Here is a 16791-nt window from a genome sequence, read left to right on the forward strand (position 1 = left end):
TGGATGCCAGAGAGAGATTTTATGCTATGGTTGCACCTGTGATTTACAACCAATAGGCACCAAACACACATGTAACAAACATACGTTTGGGAGTCACAGCTATCTCTTGACTCTTGGTTCTACCCCTCACTAGCTCTGATTGTTAACGAGCTACTTAATTTCATTAGGCCTCAGTTTTCTAATTAGGAAAATGGGATGCCAGGGCATACCTCCTAGGGGTTAAAGTGAGGATTAAATGAAAAAATGCAAACAAGGCTCTAAGCATAATGCCTGGCCACCCACTGACTGTTCAATTAATGTTACTCTTATTATTTTTAACAAAGAAGCAACATTCTATGGGATTCCTGCAGATTCAAAGGATATAATGGGTTTACATAAGGAATGCTTGTCTCTGGCCTACAGTGTGTTTTGCAACAGCCATTACAGGATGCCAGGACAATACTAAATATGTTTCAAAATTGAAATTTCATAATATATTTATTTTCAGTTTCCTAGGAAATATTCTGTAATACCCAGAACATAAGCCCAGCAAATTCTTTTGCCATGCAGGCATTAAAGCTTCGTAAATGCTATAAATAACCTTTTCAGTGTACACGTGCAACGTATTGCTGCTGCACCTTTAACCAGTGGCAAGAACATCCCTAGGTCTGCAGAATGTTTACAGTATTTGTACATTGCTATGGATACAGTATCAAAGGCAGGCGCCAGTAACATGAACAGGATGTAGGGGTTTAGGGCCGCTAACAACAATGATGGAAACTACTCTCACTCTTAATGCATCTTTCTTGGATAATATTTGTAAAATATTTGGGAGGTGAGCCATGCTGTTGAGAACATTACTTTGGATGTTTCATCCAATATGCTGACAGGCAGCTTGGTGAAATAGCAAGGAGTCAGAGACCCAGGTCTGACAGCAAATTGATTGTGTGACATTGGTGGTTACCTCTCTTTGTAGGCGCGCAATTTCTCCCAGTGTAAAATGATGGTGGGGGGTGTCTATCTGAAGATTTCTGTAGTCCGTTCCAGCATTCTGATTACGGGTTGACCACAGACATCATTTGGTCTCATATCCTGTGTAGTTAAATGCAATTCTGGCTAAGTTGAACAAAGTTAAGACAGATTTTTGGAGGCATCCAAGATGAGCTATACTAGTTGGCCAGCCTGGACTTTCTTTTTTCTGTTGTTTCCTGTCTTGTTCAAAAGCCTTGTAAGTTCCAGTTGGCTCTCACACTGTCTTAGAGATGATTTTTTTTCCCCTCCAAGGGAGCAACAGGGAATGTGGACAACTCAGCTCTTTTTTGGCAAATTGTCAAAACTTAACTGGAAATCAAATTAAGTTACCAAACTCACACTGTCCTAGGAGTCCTTCTCAAGATGCCAAAGTTTAGTAGCAATTGACATATGGCAACATATATATTACTATTCATTTAAATCAGAAATACTTGCTCACAAAACAGCAGTGTACATTTTCCAAGAACAGGCACAGCAAACACCTTGGAATTTTTGCCTGGAAGTGGGGGCATCAGGGAGATGGAGATAAAAGGAAATAAACAAAACGAGAAGGGAGTAGACACTGGGACTCAAAGACGTGAGATTTATCTAGGGTAATATAGCTGGTAAGTATTGGGTAACAGTTTGAACATAGTTGTCACTCAAAAGCCAAGGGTGCAACACATATATATGGAATCTAAAAAAATATGGTTCTGATGAACCTAGGGGCAAGACAGGGATAAAGATGCAGACATAGAGAATGAACTTGAGGACACGGGGAAGGGGAAGTGGAAGCTGGGACGAAGTGAGAGAGTGGCATGGACATATATACACTACCAAATGTGAAATAGATAGCTAGTGGGAAGCAGCCGCATAGCACAGGGAGATCAGCTTCGTGCTCTGTGACCACTTAGGGGGGTGGCATAGGGAGGGTGGGAGGGAGACGCAAGAGGGAGGGGATATGGGGATACATGTATACATATAGCGGATTCACTTTGTTACACAGCAGAAACTAACACAACATTGTAAAGCAAGTATACTCCAATAAAGATGTTAAAAAAAAAAAAAAGCCTAGGGTGCTATTCCATTACACCCTGCTGCCTTTTGCTCTTAAGTGGAAATACCCATTACAATAAAAGATTGAAATGTGACTTGTTATTTATCAATTCTCTCAGAGGGTTGCTATGTTGTTACTTTTCCCTTAGAAAGTAGAATACCTGCAAGATTCCCTCTTAGGGAGCTTTCTCTTTATCAGATCTTATCTTTTTGGGGTGATTTCATTTCCTAGTAGCAGGAAAGATAAGATTAATTCATCTTGGGTTTTCTGAGGTTGTATCAAGGTGAAAAATTCTGGTTCATTGAGATTTTAGAGGACTCTAGAGGGTTAGAAAGTGGAAAGTTCCTCAAACTTTGGTTCTTCTTTTTTTTTTTTTTAGATGTTGGGGGTAGGAGTTTATTAATTAATTAATTTATTTTTGCTGTGTTGGGTCTTCGTTTCTGTGCGAGGGCTTTCTCTAGTTGTGGCAAGTGGGGGCCACTCTTCATCGCGGTGCGCGGGCCTCTCACTATCGTGGCCTCTCTTGTTGCGGAGCAGAGGCTCCAGACGTGCAGGCTCAGTACTTGTGGCTCACGGGCCTAGTTGCTCCGCGGCATGTGGGATCCTCCCAGACCAGGGCTCGAACCCGTGTCCCCTGCATTAGCAGGCGGATTCTCAACCGCTACGCCACCAGGGAAGCCCTAAAGTTTGGTTCTTTTTAAAAAATTTTATGTATGGTTGACTTACAATATTATATTAGTTTCAGGTGTAGAACATGCTCATTCAATATTTTTATAGAGTACACTCCATACAAAGTTATTGTGAAATATTGACTACTTTCCTGTGTTGTACATTACAGCCTTGTTAACATTTATTTTATACCTGGAAGTTTGTACCTCTTAACCCTTTTCATCTATTTTGCCCCTCCTCCCCACCGGCTCCCTTTGGTAGCCACTAGTTTTCTGGTTCTGCTGAGCAATGTCAGCAGCTGCAGCTCCCAGTCAGCCAGGAGATAACGAGGGTAAACCACTGATACACTTACAACCATTCCATATCCACACAATCATTCAGTACAGTATTCGTCAAATTACATGACATATTTAACACTTTATTATAAAATAGGCTTTGTACTAGATGATTTTGCCCAACTGTAGGCTAATGTAAGTGTTCTGAGCATGTTTAAGGTAGGCTAGGCTAAGGCATGACGCTTGGTAGGTTAGTTGTATTAAATGCATTTTCTTTTCTTTTTTAAAAATTTATTTATTTTTGGCTGCACTGGGTCTTCATTGCTGCATGCGGGCTTTCTATGGTTGTGGTGAGTGGGGACTACTCTTCACTGCAGTGCGTGGGCTTCTCATTGTGATGGCTTCTCTTGTTGTGGAGCACGGGCTCTAGGTGCACGGGCTTCAGTAGCTGTGGCATGCGGGCTCTAGAGCACAGGCTCAGTCGTTGTGGTGTACAGGCTTAGTTGCTCCGCGGCATGTGGGATCTTCCCAGAACAGGGCTTGAACCTGTGTCCCCTGCATTGGCAGACAGATTCTTAACCACTGCGCCACCAGGGAAGCCCCTAAATGCGTTTTCGATTTACAGTTCAATGTACAGTGGGTTTATTGCGACATAACTAAAGAAGCTCTATATTTCAACTTACTCTCATGCCCAGTTCATTTATCCTTCTGCCCTCCCTCCCAAACACACATACACATATACCCATCATGGAAATTGGCTAGAATGTATATAATTTAAATTTGGGCTTGTTTATATCCTTTTATTTTTCTTTGATGCCTCTCCTCCCTCCTTACCCTGTATCTCTGGCAGCATTGCCTGACTTTTTTCCCTTTTATTATTTAAGGACGTTTTCCAAAAGTGTTTTCAATGTGGGTCTTTTTGTGTGGCAAACATTCTGAGCCCTTGAAGGCAGGGAATCCTTTTCCCATCACTCTCTCCTGTTTGAATGATAATTTGGCTGAATATAAAATTCTACATTCAAAGTAATTTTTCCCCGGTACTTTTAAACTATTTTTCACTGTCTTCTAGCATCCAATGTAGCTGTTTGATGTCTGTTCCTTGTCATTCCTTTGGAGGTTGATCGTTCTTTCTCTCTGGAAACTTAGAATTTTCTCTTTGTCTTGATTATTCTCAAATTTTATTGTTATGCCTAGGGATTGGTATGCCTTATCTCTTTTGTTTGGCCCTTTATAAGTCATTTCAAATAAGGTCATTTGGGGGAAATTACTCTCCATTATTTCTTCAAATATTTCTTCCACTCCATTTTATTTTTCTCTCCAACTGGAACTAATACCCCTAGGCGCTGGCATTTTTATGTTTATCATCCACATTTCCAGGCTTTTCTTTTGTATTTTATGTTTTGTATTTTCCTGTGAGACATCCACAAGTTTGAGTCTACAAATTCTTTCTTCAGCTACATCCATTCTATTTCACTTGTTCGATTTTCATTTAATAGGTTCTTTATTTCAACTATTTTATTTTTCATGCCTAATATTTTCACCTAGTTCTTTTTTGTGTGTGATTTCTTATTTGTATATCATATTGCTAACATATTCTCTTATTAACTCCTTATGTCCTACTTAAAGAGGGTTTTTAGATTCCGGGTCCTTATGTTCCAACACTTCTGTTTCAGACGACAGGTGTGGCTCAGCTTATGCTTGTCATTCTCTGCTGCCCGGTGCTTTGGGCTTGTGATCTTGTTTTCCCTTGGGGCATCAACCAGCAGGTCTGATAATGCATTGGGGGAGGGCTAAGGCCAGGCCCTAGTCTACACTGAAATCAGTGATTTAAAGATGAGAATTCAGGAACCACAGAACCCTTAAAGAGTCCCTGTTTGATACCATTCCATTGGTCACTCTTTTGCCTGAGGTTTTCACTTTTGAACCTTTAGGAAGAAATAACAATGTAGTCCACAATCCTTGTGATTTGATTGGGAGTATAGGGGAGTGATTGCCTGAGGGCTGTCAGCCTGTTTTCATGAACTCTCCCCCATCACCCAGTGGGGCTTTGTGTTGCTAATATCAGGAGAAGCTGCCATGGACCCTGCTACTGCCCACTTCTGTGCTGAAGGGTCAGGCCCATAACTGTCTGCTCAATTTGAGGGAGAGACAAGAACAGAAGATGAAAAGTTCCCCATCAAACTAGTTCTCCCTGCTGCCCAAGGCTCCCCTTTCTCCACCTCTACACCAATTCTAGTCTTCTGTCCAGGATGGTGGGCGGGAACATTCCCTACATTTTCCCTTTGGTTTTAGGAATTCATACTTCTCTCATGTGTCTACTGTTTCTTCAAGTTTGATCTTGGGAGAAGGAGTCAGTGGCCTGAGCTGGTCAGCCATTTGGGCAGGGATCTCCCCTCAGTGTCCTCAACTTTAAATTGTTACCTCAAAGAGTTGTGGATGTTAGGTATTTCATATTGGTGTCTAGAATAAAAATAAATATTTGAAAAATATTGAGTTCTTTTTTACTTTCAAAAGACCTCAATCCCAAACTTTTATTCTCAAGGAGGGAGGAGTATGCAGATATGCCAATTGGCTAATTTCATCAGCTTTTTAAAAATTCTTTTTTTAAAAATCGAAGTATACTTGATTTACAATATATATTAGTTTCAGGTGTACAACATAATGATTCAAAATTTTTATAGATTATACTCCATTTAAAGTTATTATAAGGTACTGGCTATATTTCTTGTGCTGTACAATATACCCTTGTAGCTTATCTATTTTATATAGTAGTTTATACCTTTTAATTCCCCATCCCATCTTGTCCCTCCCCCTTTCCCTCTCCCCACCGGTGATCACTAGTTTGTTCTCTATACCTGTGAGTCTGTTTCTGTTTTGTTGTATTCATTGCATTTTTAGCCCCACAGCTGTGCTTTTCGCCAGTTGTCAGGACTCCAAGGATTGTTTACACTGAGTGCTGAGCTCCCAGTGAGGGTGTTTAGCTGTGCTTCTTATTGACACAAACATGTTGTCATGTCTAGAAATCAACCCCAAGCCTCACGAAATCAGGGTCAAACCATTTGGGTTCTTATTCTAAATTTTCTCTAAAAATCTTACTACTCAAAGTGGTCTGAAGATCACCAGGGAGCTTACTGGATGTGCAGAATCTTGGACCCACTCCACACTCACTGAATCAGAGCCTGAATTTTCACAAGATCTCACAGAATCCATCTGCACCGTCAAGTCTGAGAAATTCAGGATACGTCATCACCCATGACCAACCTTCCAGTAAAAGCTATACTCTTGATTAATGTTACAGTTTACAAGGTTGGTTTACACAGATGACTTCATTTAAATTTACTATTTTTTCAGATTTTTTTTTTTTTTGCCGTACGCGGGCCTCTCACTGTTGTGGCCTCTCCCGTTGCGGAGCAACAGGCTCCGGACGCGCAGGCTCAGTGGCCATGGCTCACGGGCCCAGCCGCTCCGCGGCATGTGGGATCCTCCCACACCGGGGCACGAACCCGTGTCCCCTGCATCGGCAGGCGGACTCTCAACCACTGCGCCACCAGGGAAGCCCTAAATTTACTATTTTATCTTCATCCCAGCCACAATGTAACATTATTCTTATTCTTTTTCATGATGAAATTGAGGTCCAGGAAGGTGACAGACTTGCCTAAAATCCTGTGTCTGAAGCCAGGTAAATGCCAACTTCAGTCTCAGTGGATAGTGGAACACTTTTTGATTATTAATGGTGTGCCGCATGTAGCATTAGTATGCGTGGTGATTTTAGGTATCGATGTAAAGTATGCTTTATTCTCATATGTATTAGAGAAAAATATAATGAACAAATTAACCAGGTGTGGCATTTCATAGTTATTATTGCTTAAGAAGATTTGTGTTGCGAGGGTGGTCCTTCCATGTCCGAGGGTCAGGGAACATTTCTCTATATTATAGATGTCACTCCTCTCTTTTATTTACAGCAATGTCAAGATTTCAATTTTAGTGACAATTCATATTGAGTAATTTTTTATTTACTACAAACAGCCAGTGCAATGTCTTGGTACAGGAAAAAGTAAAAGTTCTTTCATGAATATTTCCCCAAACAGTATTAGTACACCAAAGGTATTTTCCACAGTCCAACTTTATGCCTTACTATAAACAGAAATGTAGCAATTAGTATACTCAATCCTATTCAGAAAGCTTAAGAGCCATCTTTTTTTTTAATAAATTTATTTTATTTTATAGTTATTTATTTTTGGCTGCGTTGGGCCTTTCTTGCTGCGCATGGCCTTTCTCTAGTTGCGGTGAGCGGGGGCTACTCTTTGTTGCAGTGTGCGGGCTTCTCACTGCAGTGGCTTGTTGCGGAGCACAGGCTCTAGGTGCACGGGCTTCAGTAGTTCTGGCACGTGGGCTTCAGTAGTTGTGGTTCACCGGCTCTAGAGCACAGGCTCAGTAGTTTTGGCACATGGGCTTAGTTGCTCCGTGGCATGTGGGATCTTCCCAGACCAGGGCTTGAACCCGTGTCCCCTGCATTGGCAGGAGGATTCTTAACCACTGTGCCACCAGGGAAGTCCCTTAAGAGCCATCTTAAAATGTTTGTGGATAGAATTGCAAATACAGTATTTTGGATAGGATTTTCAAGTGTCCACCGTGGAATCAGACTATAATCTTCATAAAGAGAAATGTGAAATGATAAGTACACACTCTCATTGTCCAACGTTGAGAAAAAAGGAACCATAGTTTTCAATTCGATGTGGACAAGGAGCCTTGCACAGAGAAGGGTCTCATAGACTTACAAATATATTACTCAGGTGCCCTAGATTCTTTTTTGTCTGTGCTGATAAGAAGGAAAGGAAAATGATATTTACAACCCAGGCTGCTCAGCTAAGAGATTTAGTTAACAAGCTTCCAGCAAGGGCCCTGAGCAACACTGTGATTGCATTCCGTGCTCTAACCTTAAAGGCAGGTTCTCCAACGTTTCTTTGGCGTTTTCAGGCCCTCCATGTAAATACGTACAGGCTCCCAGATGGCAAGTTGTTTTGCTAAAGAAGCTCTTTACACATCTAGAGTATAGCCTCTTAAACTCAAGACTTGTTTTAAAACCATGGCTTAGAAAACGTTTGGAGTTGGATTGCAATGGACTCATAAACATGTTGAATATAGGAAATAGTGTTAGTTTATAAATCTGGCCTGTTTTTAGGTTGTGAGGTCATTAGTTTTCTGTTTTTGTTCCCGCCATTGGGGCTTGCTTTTTTGTCCTTCCCAAACTATACTTGCCCTTGATATATTTGGGGTTTTAGTCTGTTTGCCCTCCCCGGTTGTTTCCAACAAGATGCCTCTGGCCTTTTCTCATCCAAACTCAACATAGATGTTTCCCCTGTATCACCACTGTGACTGCAACACAAAGCTGTCTCTTTTTGTTTTTTGCTTTAGACTTACTTCTAGGGTCCTGGACTGTGGGGGAGGAAGAGGCAGAACATGAGATCCAGTTAGTCTGGCCTCTGTGTGTTACCTCACCTCCATGGGATGCAGCTTATGGGTCTATAAAATGAATGACCCGCACTGTTTGCTAAGATCTTATTTTGCTCTAGGCCATGATAATACCCCAAATAAGATAAAAGCATTTTATACTTTTGGCATTTAAAAAAAATCAGAGTACTCCTTTCACTTGCTGCAGACTACATCAAACACTGAATGAAATGTAGTGGAAACAGGAGGCCAATCCTGCAATGAAAGGAGATGCTTATGTCCACCCACAACTTGGTGTATGTGGAGGAGTTAAGTGGACTATAGACAGCTCTAGAAACGTAAGGAAGACCATATGTCCTACAACTAGGGCATTCTGCATTTCTTTATCAGTGAAAAAAAAAATCCCTGCTACAAAGTTCCAGAATAGAGTCTTTTTGAGAAAGAGTAGAATCAAATGTGTGATAATACTATCAAAACTGACCAAAAAAAGCATCTGATTGGAGACACAATTCACAACATTTTATTCAAGTTAATACATTTCATTCAGTAATCTGCCATATTATCCTTGGCACCATTAATAATAACCCCTTAATCACAAGAGAAACAGAGGGAAAGACTGGGATTTATGTGTAGAAGTTGATTTCCACCAAAACCAATTCATAGTCTATCATCTTTCATGGTTGTGCTTTTACTTGAGGCCTCTTTTTTGGGGGGAGGGGGGCTGTTTCTTATAAGTGTTTGCTTAAAACAAATAACATGACCTACTGTGTCATGGAAGGAAAATAAGGTCTAGTCCCTAGTGAACAAGCAGGGGGTCCTCCAGGAAAGGAGCCCTAAAGCCTCCTTGAGGTGAGTCAGTAACCCTCCTGCCCCAACCAGTCAGTAGTTAAGTTATAACCAGGTGAATGAGAGAGGTAGTAACTAGTTGGAGAACCCATAGTGTAGACTCTCTAGAACAGGAATGGCTGAGTGAGTCAGAACTGGAGGGAGTCATCTACAGTGTCTGGAAAAAGTGACCAGGAATAGGAAAGTGTGAAAAAGGTACGGGTTTCCCACCAGGGGACCCACAGAAACATGGCAGTACCAGTCAAGGGCAGTCCTGCGCTTTTCTCTGATGCAGGGGTACACTGAATGGGTTCTGCAGTTTTCAGATAAAAATTGGAATGATGCTGAACAAGTGCAAAGTGAAATCAGAGTTTCCCTCCTTTGTTCGGTAAACACTGAGAGAACACCTGTGTGTGAGGCAATGGGACAGGTGCTAGAGGAAAAAACGAAGCTGTCTTAAGATGTGGTCCTGACTTGAAGGTGGACATCAGATCCTGCACGTACAGAGCGCTATGTCGGAGGGTCCGAGTGGAGGGAAGCATCACTTCTGTCTGGCAGCAGCAGAGAAAGCATTCCCCAGTCGTTCCTTCTTGGTTCCCAGGATGTCCTCTGTGCCTCTGTGTCACCTCTTGGGCCGCCCCATTCCAGGCACTTGCTTGTCTTCCTCATCTTTCTCCATAATCTGAAATGGAAGCCTGAAAGGAGAAGATCCCGCCTCACAGGTGTCTAACAAATGTGGGTGGAACTGATGTGTTATGGAAGTGTCACCCTATTTTGATCCAGGTGGGTGGAAAAAAAATTGGGGGAAAGGAGAGCTGATAAGATGGTGGTGGTAAGGGTAAGGTGTTTTAATCAGAAGGTAGGAGCAAAGATATCCCAACAAGCAAACTTAGTATGTGGCTTAAACCAGGTGACAGGGAGAATGCCAACACAGCCAAGGACCGCAAGAAGGTAGCTGGAAGCCCTCTGCCAAATAGGTTAGTCTGCAGAACTGGGAAGCTAAAATCTTTTCCTACTATCTACTCAAGTTTAACCAGAGCAGATGAAGAAAACAGTGAATAACTAGAGGGTCGTAACTTTCTAGAAAGATCAAGTAAACACAGCACCCCCCAAAAAAGGAGAGGCTGAATGTCAGTATAGAGAAAGCTTTTGAACATCTTTTTCATCTCCTAGGAACTTTATATGCTATATTTTCTCTCTTTTTTAAAATTGAAGTATAGTTGGTTTACAATATTATATTAGTTTCAAGTGTACAAAACAGTGATTCAGTTTTTTTTTGGATATCTTTTTTAAGTTTGTTTATGGCGTCTCGGTCTGTAATCAATCAAGTAATAGAGAGATGCCATCCCAAAAAGGAACGTCTGCAGGAACCAGAGGAGTTGAGTCCAACTATTCGTGATGCCTTTAGACCTAAAAAAAGAGAAAAATTTATCCACCAGGATTTTAATGTTATTGTCTTCTAGTTTTTTAAAAACGTATTCCTTCTATCTATTTTCATGGGGCTTATTTTGTGCTCTCCCCCAGCTTATTAACTTGAATGCCTAGTTCATTGATTTTCGTTTTTCTTGTGCATTTAGAATGGTACACTCTTCCCTGGGAAGCAATCTGGCTACTGCCTAGGACATGGTATTATGAAACTGTTTCTCACGTGATTTTGATGAGCATATAGGGTTAGAAAGCACTGGGATGGCTTCAAAGCAAGTGTTTTGGACCAGATGTAAATCTAGCTTGGCCAACTACCAGCTTGACCTTGGGCAAATCACTCTCTCTCAGAATCAGTTTTTTCGTCTGAAAAATAGGAATAATGGTATTTATCTCACCAAGTTGTGAGATGATTTTTGAGATAAGTTATCCAAAGTGATTAGTAAAGGGCCTGGCACATGGTAATAATAAATACCTGTTTATACAGCCATTCAAACGAAACTGCTGAACACCAAGCTCAAAAGAAAATGGCCCAGATGAAGGGAATGGTTTGCTACAGTCTCATCTGTATATAAATAAGTCTCATGTGGATGCCTTTTAATTTAAAACAGAATTTTTAAAAATATATGTAAAGATATATAATTTTCTACACTAACAGATTAAAGGAGAAAAATTACACGATCATCTTAATAAATGCAGAAAAAGCATTTGATAAATTTCAAGATCCATTCTCAATACAAGTTCTCAGAAAACTTAGAAGGAGAAGGGAACTTCTTTATTCTGACAGAGAAGGTCTATACAACTCTAGGGAAAACACAAGGCAGAATGCTGAAAGCTTTCCCTTTGATTAGGAACAAGGCCAGGATGCCTACTGTCACCACTTCTGGTTGACACTGGACTGGACGTACTAGCCAGTGCAACGAGGGAAAAAACATAAATAAAAGGTATACAGAATTGAAAGGAAGAAATAAAACTGTCTTTATTTCTAGAGACAATTGTGTACCTAGAAAAAATGAATCTTTTAAATTATTAATGATGAACTATTAGATGAACAGATGAACTGTTAGAACTAAAAAATGAATGTATCAAGGTCACTGGGTGTGAGGTCAGTAGAATCAACTATCTTCATACATTCTACCACCAAACAATAGAAAAATGAAATATATATGAAAGTGAGCCAGGATGTACAAGAAATTCACGTTTACGCAGCATTATTTATAATAGTCAAAAAAAAAAAAAAAAAACCCCAAAACTAGAGGCTTAAAAGTCTGTCAGAAGGAGGATTTGTTAAATACATTAAGGCACATCTATATAATAGAATACTGTGTACTAATGAAATGAGGTAAATTTATAGGTAGAGACACAGGAAAACAGGCATATATGACAACAGAAAAAAGTTATACAAGAGTTTATATCTATATGTATATAGATATGGTGGCTATAAAGTCGAATTGGTTCAGTCAGGTCTTATGTCTGATTAAATGGAATTCATCAATTTCTTTTTATTGCTGGATAGTGGGATGTGGGGTAGGGCTTCCAATTGTTCTACATGTCTTCATGGTTCTTTCACTTAAACGTATTCGTTCATAAGTCAAAAGGAACATTCATGCTGGTTTACAGTCACCAATGATACACTGCAACACGTTAGGCCATAAAGAAATGATTTCAGGAATGTGAGAATAGTGCCCTAACCTCTCTATGCCTCTTCTCCCACTGCCTATCAAAGAACTTGAGAGCAGGATGTTCAATCTGAGTCTTTTCGTTTTCATTAGAGGCTCCAAATGATGACAACAAAATAGGTGTAAAGTACTCCAACACTAAAATGTGGAGGGCTGGACCACACACCTCCGAGCTAAGCTCTCACTGAGAGCCTGAAGAGGCCGTTACAAAGAGGTATTAGTGCTGCGGCACTTCCTATCCCAAGTCAACCCAAAGAACAGCTTCAATGGAACCACTCAGCCCGGCAAGAGTCCCCAGTAATTTGAGGGAGGCTTAATATCTAACTCAGACGTTTAACTACTGGTACATGGCTGCCCAGGGAACTGCACGCACTTGCAGATTTATCCTGCTGGATGGATAAGGAAGCTGTCATCGTGAGCCTTACAGGTCTTGTGGAAGGGCACTGGCATGGGTGAGCTTAAAAGCAACCCCGCCCCAGAGGCCTAACTAAAGGGTAGAAGAGATCTCAATAAAAGAGAAACTGCCCCCCACCACGACCCCCATTACAGATCCTAAGGGAAAACTGCAAGTGACATACTGACTGAGGTCTGAAGGAACCATCAAGGGAACTGCAGAAGGGAGATCCCTAGTGATGGGCGGTTTCTCAAAAATCCACCAAGGCTCCTTTGGAGAGAAAGAGTCAACAATGGGTATGCAACCACCACAGCACCCAGCTGCCTGATCACGAGGCAGACTGTGCTCTGCTTCCGCTAACTACTCCCAGCACCCCAAGGGGCCACAGGCAGCTGTCGCTAGTGAACAGGGAACAAAGCTGGAATGAGAGGGAAGACATCAACTACCCCCTCTTCCCCACAGCAGGCTGCTGAGCCCCAGCTGGAGAACAGATGTTCTGAATTAGATAAAAGTTCATAGTTTTAATGAATAGACTGGACGTGACCAGATAATATGAGATAGTGACTGGAAAATCTATGGACCTGCTTCAGATTTCGTCCAGGGCTAGGGTGGGAGACAGACAGTAATCCTTGGGGGAGTGGAGACGGGCGAAAAAATAAAGCTGCTTTCTCCTCCTCTCCTACGAAGTCCAGCTTGTTTAATAAAGCAGAAGGTGGAGGAACATAATCTATTTAAATCAGTTAGCACTTGTCTGACATAGTGTGCACCCAGGAAATATTCGTTACTTTTATTATTAAAACAATAAAGTATCTTATTTTCCACTTTTAGAAGTAATACCACAAAAACAGAGGTGGTAATTAATCTTGACCAGAAGAAAAATAATCAATTGCAAAGCAATCTGGCATTACTATAACCATCTCTTTCATTACACCATACTTTCTGTGTGCTTACATAAAGTCTAAATGTAAAGAAAAGCTTTTTCAGTTCTCTCACATTGTATTATCCTGAACTGGCAACTGTAGATCAGGGTCTAGTCGCAGGACTTCTAGCTTGCAGTGCATCCCAGAATCACCTACAGACCTTGAAAAAATAACATGTTCCTACCTCTGAAGCAAGGCTACCACATTAGGATCTGAAGCAAGGCTACCACATTAGGATCTCTGGGCCTGGAAACCAGAGAAGTGAATGTTGAGAAAGCTCCTCAGGTGATTCAGTTGTGAAACTAGGCTGAGAATCACTGGGCTAGGTCAATACAGCTCTTTTTCAAACTAGAAGGCAGCCTCCTAATCTTTTCTTCTAGTTGGGGCTATACAGAGACTTTTGAAAAAAAGAAGAAAAATCATCTAAATTAAATGACTAAATAATTGACTCATTAACACAAACGAATTCATTCATTAACTATTTACTGAGTACTCCCTCTGGGTACTGAGAGAGGCTCAGTATTAGGTGTGGGGATTCAACTCTACCTGAGAGTGTTCTCGGCCTACAAGCGCATGAATTATTTAAATGTGGCTACTCTCAACTTATATTAGATACCAAGAGAAAAGCGACAAAGACCTATTAAAAACACTTACTTGCACAATACAATGGCATACAAGGACTCTCCCACGTGAATCAGCCACGCAAGCCAATACCTGAAACAAAAGTCAGCCTAGTTTAAGGTGATGGTTCTCTGCTGATGAAATCTAACACAGAAACCCCCAAGAGAAAGGTGCTTTCATGTGAACAAGCACCACTCTTAGAAGGCAACCAGGGGCCTTCCAGGTCTACTGGGACACTGGAGCTGCAGGGTCCACACCCCATTTCTGCAGCTCTCCTTACCAGCTGTGCAGGAGGGTGTGATGATGCTCCAGCAAGTACTGAGTGAAGGGGCCCAGCGGCCCTAGGCTCTGATAAGGAATAGCCTCAGGCCAGAAGATCACCCACTGAAAGAGAACCAGAAGCACAGAATGCTTATTAGGTCACTTAAATCTATTTTTAACCGAGGCTGTTAAACAATCCCGATTCTATAAGAACAAGTAACAGACCAAAGAGACTCTGAACTGAGTCATCTGGGCTTCCGTTCTTCACTTCTATTTTCTGAAAGCGATTCTAGTGGGAGATTTATGCTGAGGAAACTCTGTGGTTATCAGATTTAGTGCCCAGGTTGGCTGACTGCTGTTATTAATGACTTACACAATTTAGTCCTCAACCTACTTTTCTGGGTATCTTTCCTGTATCCATTAAATGAATTCTGTCTGCCAAACAAAAGTCGCTGCTCCTCTCAGTAGAGATTCTCTGTCTTCATGATTCCACATCTATGTCATAACACGTATATCCTCTCTAACTCTTCTTACCCATTAAATTCTACCCATCCTTGAGGTTTACCCCCATTTTCCAAGCAATTCCAACTGGCTCAAACATTCTGCTTTGGAAGCCCTATCCTGACTTGGCAGGCCTAGAACTGTCCGTCAACTTGACCTCCCTCCTTCTTCTTGAGTTCTATTCAAACCTGGCTAAGCCCTAGTAACCGTGGGGACGCAAACACAGGTACATTTTCAAGCAGAAAGCTTGCAAGCCCACCGACCTTCCGCTTACGCCAATAACCTAGGCAAGCGCCAGGCGCGCAAGCGCAAGACCCCGCCCCCCCCAACAGCGCCCCTCGCCCTACGGGAGCCTGGCGGGCCAAAACAGATGCACCCCGCACTACACCAGCCCCAGGACCATGACCAGCGAGGGCAGCGGTTTGGCTGTACGGAAATAGGAGGTAGCAGCCCCACCGGCATTCGACTTCGCCACCACCACCTTGAAAGATCTAGACACCGAGTCATGGGGTGGGGAGTATTCCCTGCCTTCATATAGGGAAAGCGTGGGCAGCCGGTTTCTCAAGATCTCAACACAGGCGGAAGGCGCGGGCAGACAGGTGCGCCTGCGTCTTCTTCCCGGGTCTAGTCCCCTGGCTTAGAGCACTCGAGAGCCGCGATTGCGCCTGCGCGACCTCTCCGTGTCGTAGGTGCGGATCTTGTGGCTCAAGGTAGCACTCTGTCCCCTCGCATGGCCTTGCCCGGGGCCCGCTGCCCTTACCGTGTAATAGCCAAAGGAGAGGGTGATGACGGTGACCCAGAACAGACTGCTCCTCTGGAAGTACGTCTCATCTCCTCCTGCCTTCCCCATCGCTGCAGCACGTCCCAGGGAATGCCGAGCAGGCCACCTCTGCTCTGGAGGAAGGCAAGGATGGGGGCGGGGCCATGGCAAACACTCCTCCCTCCTCTCACCTACCTCCCCAGAGGGAGAAGAGTCAGTGGGCCTGAAACTGAAAACGAGTCTCCATCGGCTCTGGCCTGGTGGGCTGGTTATCACCTTGCAGGGGAGACCCCTCTCTGAGCGTCACTTTCTGGGGCTTAAGATAATGGTTGGAATAGATGGTGCTTTATGCTCTTAATGACTATGGATCTAATATTTGAACTTCAGCTCTGCTGTGCTCTGTGGGAAATGTAAAAAAAAAATTAATAGAAACCGCAATTAAATAGACTTGGGATACTGGAAGGGGGAACTCTCACACTCTGTGACGTTAGCAGAGGCTGACAGAGAGAAGACCTGTCTTCTTTCCTGGCAACGACTCAGCCAAAGAAAACCCATGGACTCTTTGTTTTTTATAGCCTTTCCAACTTCCTTTTCTTCTTACAAGTGTTGTAAGGAGAACAACAATGTCCCTGGGGGGGACACATGACTTGTGCTGTGGCTCACTATGGTTGCAGACCCTAAAGTGTAATTCTTTGCTTATCGCAGAATAAACCCATCTTTCCTGGAGAAGTATTTGGCAGTCTGTTTGTTTCAGGTCAATAGAAATAATGCTCCTTCTCTTCATTAGTACAGATGTATGGACCGATGTGGCACAGCACTTACAAGAAGGGGCTGTGGAACAGATACCTGGGTTTACTTTTACCGCCTGGCTCTGCCAGTAACATTTTGTGTAAGCTAACACTAGTTACATTACCCATCTGTGCCTTAATTTCTCTATCTGTAAAGTGGGGATACATTGGTTCCTAC

At 42.3% G+C, this 16791-nt stretch overlaps 1 protein-coding gene across 3 annotated transcripts; it reads right to left on the reverse strand.

Annotated features, from left to right (window-relative positions):
• Positions 1-8939: 8939 nt before the first annotated feature.
• TMEM254 (transmembrane protein 254) lies at positions 8940-16490 on the reverse strand. Of its 3 annotated transcripts, none has more exons than XM_024740228.1 (4): positions 15826-16490; positions 14584-14687; positions 14337-14396; positions 8940-10677 (listed from the first exon to the last, which is right to left on the reverse strand). In XM_024740228.1, exons 1-4 carry the CDS (start codon positions 15913-15915, stop codon positions 10557-10559), a joined length of 375 nt encoding a protein of 124 aa, XP_024595996.1. In that variant the 5' UTR covers positions 15916-16490; the 3' UTR covers positions 8940-10556. The 3 variants fall into 3 exon arrangements, with proteins under 3 accessions (XP_024595996.1, XP_024595999.1, XP_024596000.1); XM_024740231.1 differs by lacking the exon at positions 15826-16490 and adding an exon at positions 14959-15108; XM_024740232.1 differs by lacking the exon at positions 8940-10677 and adding an exon at positions 13588-13928.
• Positions 16491-16791: the final 301 nt, after the last annotated feature.

The sequence above is a fragment of the Neophocaena asiaeorientalis genome, unplaced genomic scaffold (assembly GCF_003031525.2).
Source record: "Neophocaena asiaeorientalis asiaeorientalis breed wild unplaced genomic scaffold, Neophocaena_asiaeorientalis_V1.1 scaffold517, whole genome shotgun sequence".
In the NCBI taxonomy this organism is placed as follows: Eukaryota; Metazoa; Chordata; class Mammalia; order Artiodactyla; family Phocoenidae; genus Neophocaena; species Neophocaena asiaeorientalis.

Coding starts and splice junctions, on each gene's coding strand:
- TMEM254 (XM_024740228.1), bottom strand. CDS start 15,915: ATGGGGAAGGCAGGAGGAGATGAGACGTACTTCCAGAGGAGCAGTCTG. Junction 14,397..14,583: donor CACACCCTCCTGCACAGCTG/GTAAGGAGAGCT, acceptor CTTTTGTTTCAG/GTATTGGCTTGCGTGGCTGA. Junction 10,678..14,336: donor TATGCCATTGTATTGTGCAA/GTAAGTGTTTTT, acceptor CTCTTTTTTTAG/GTCTAAAGGCATCACGAATA.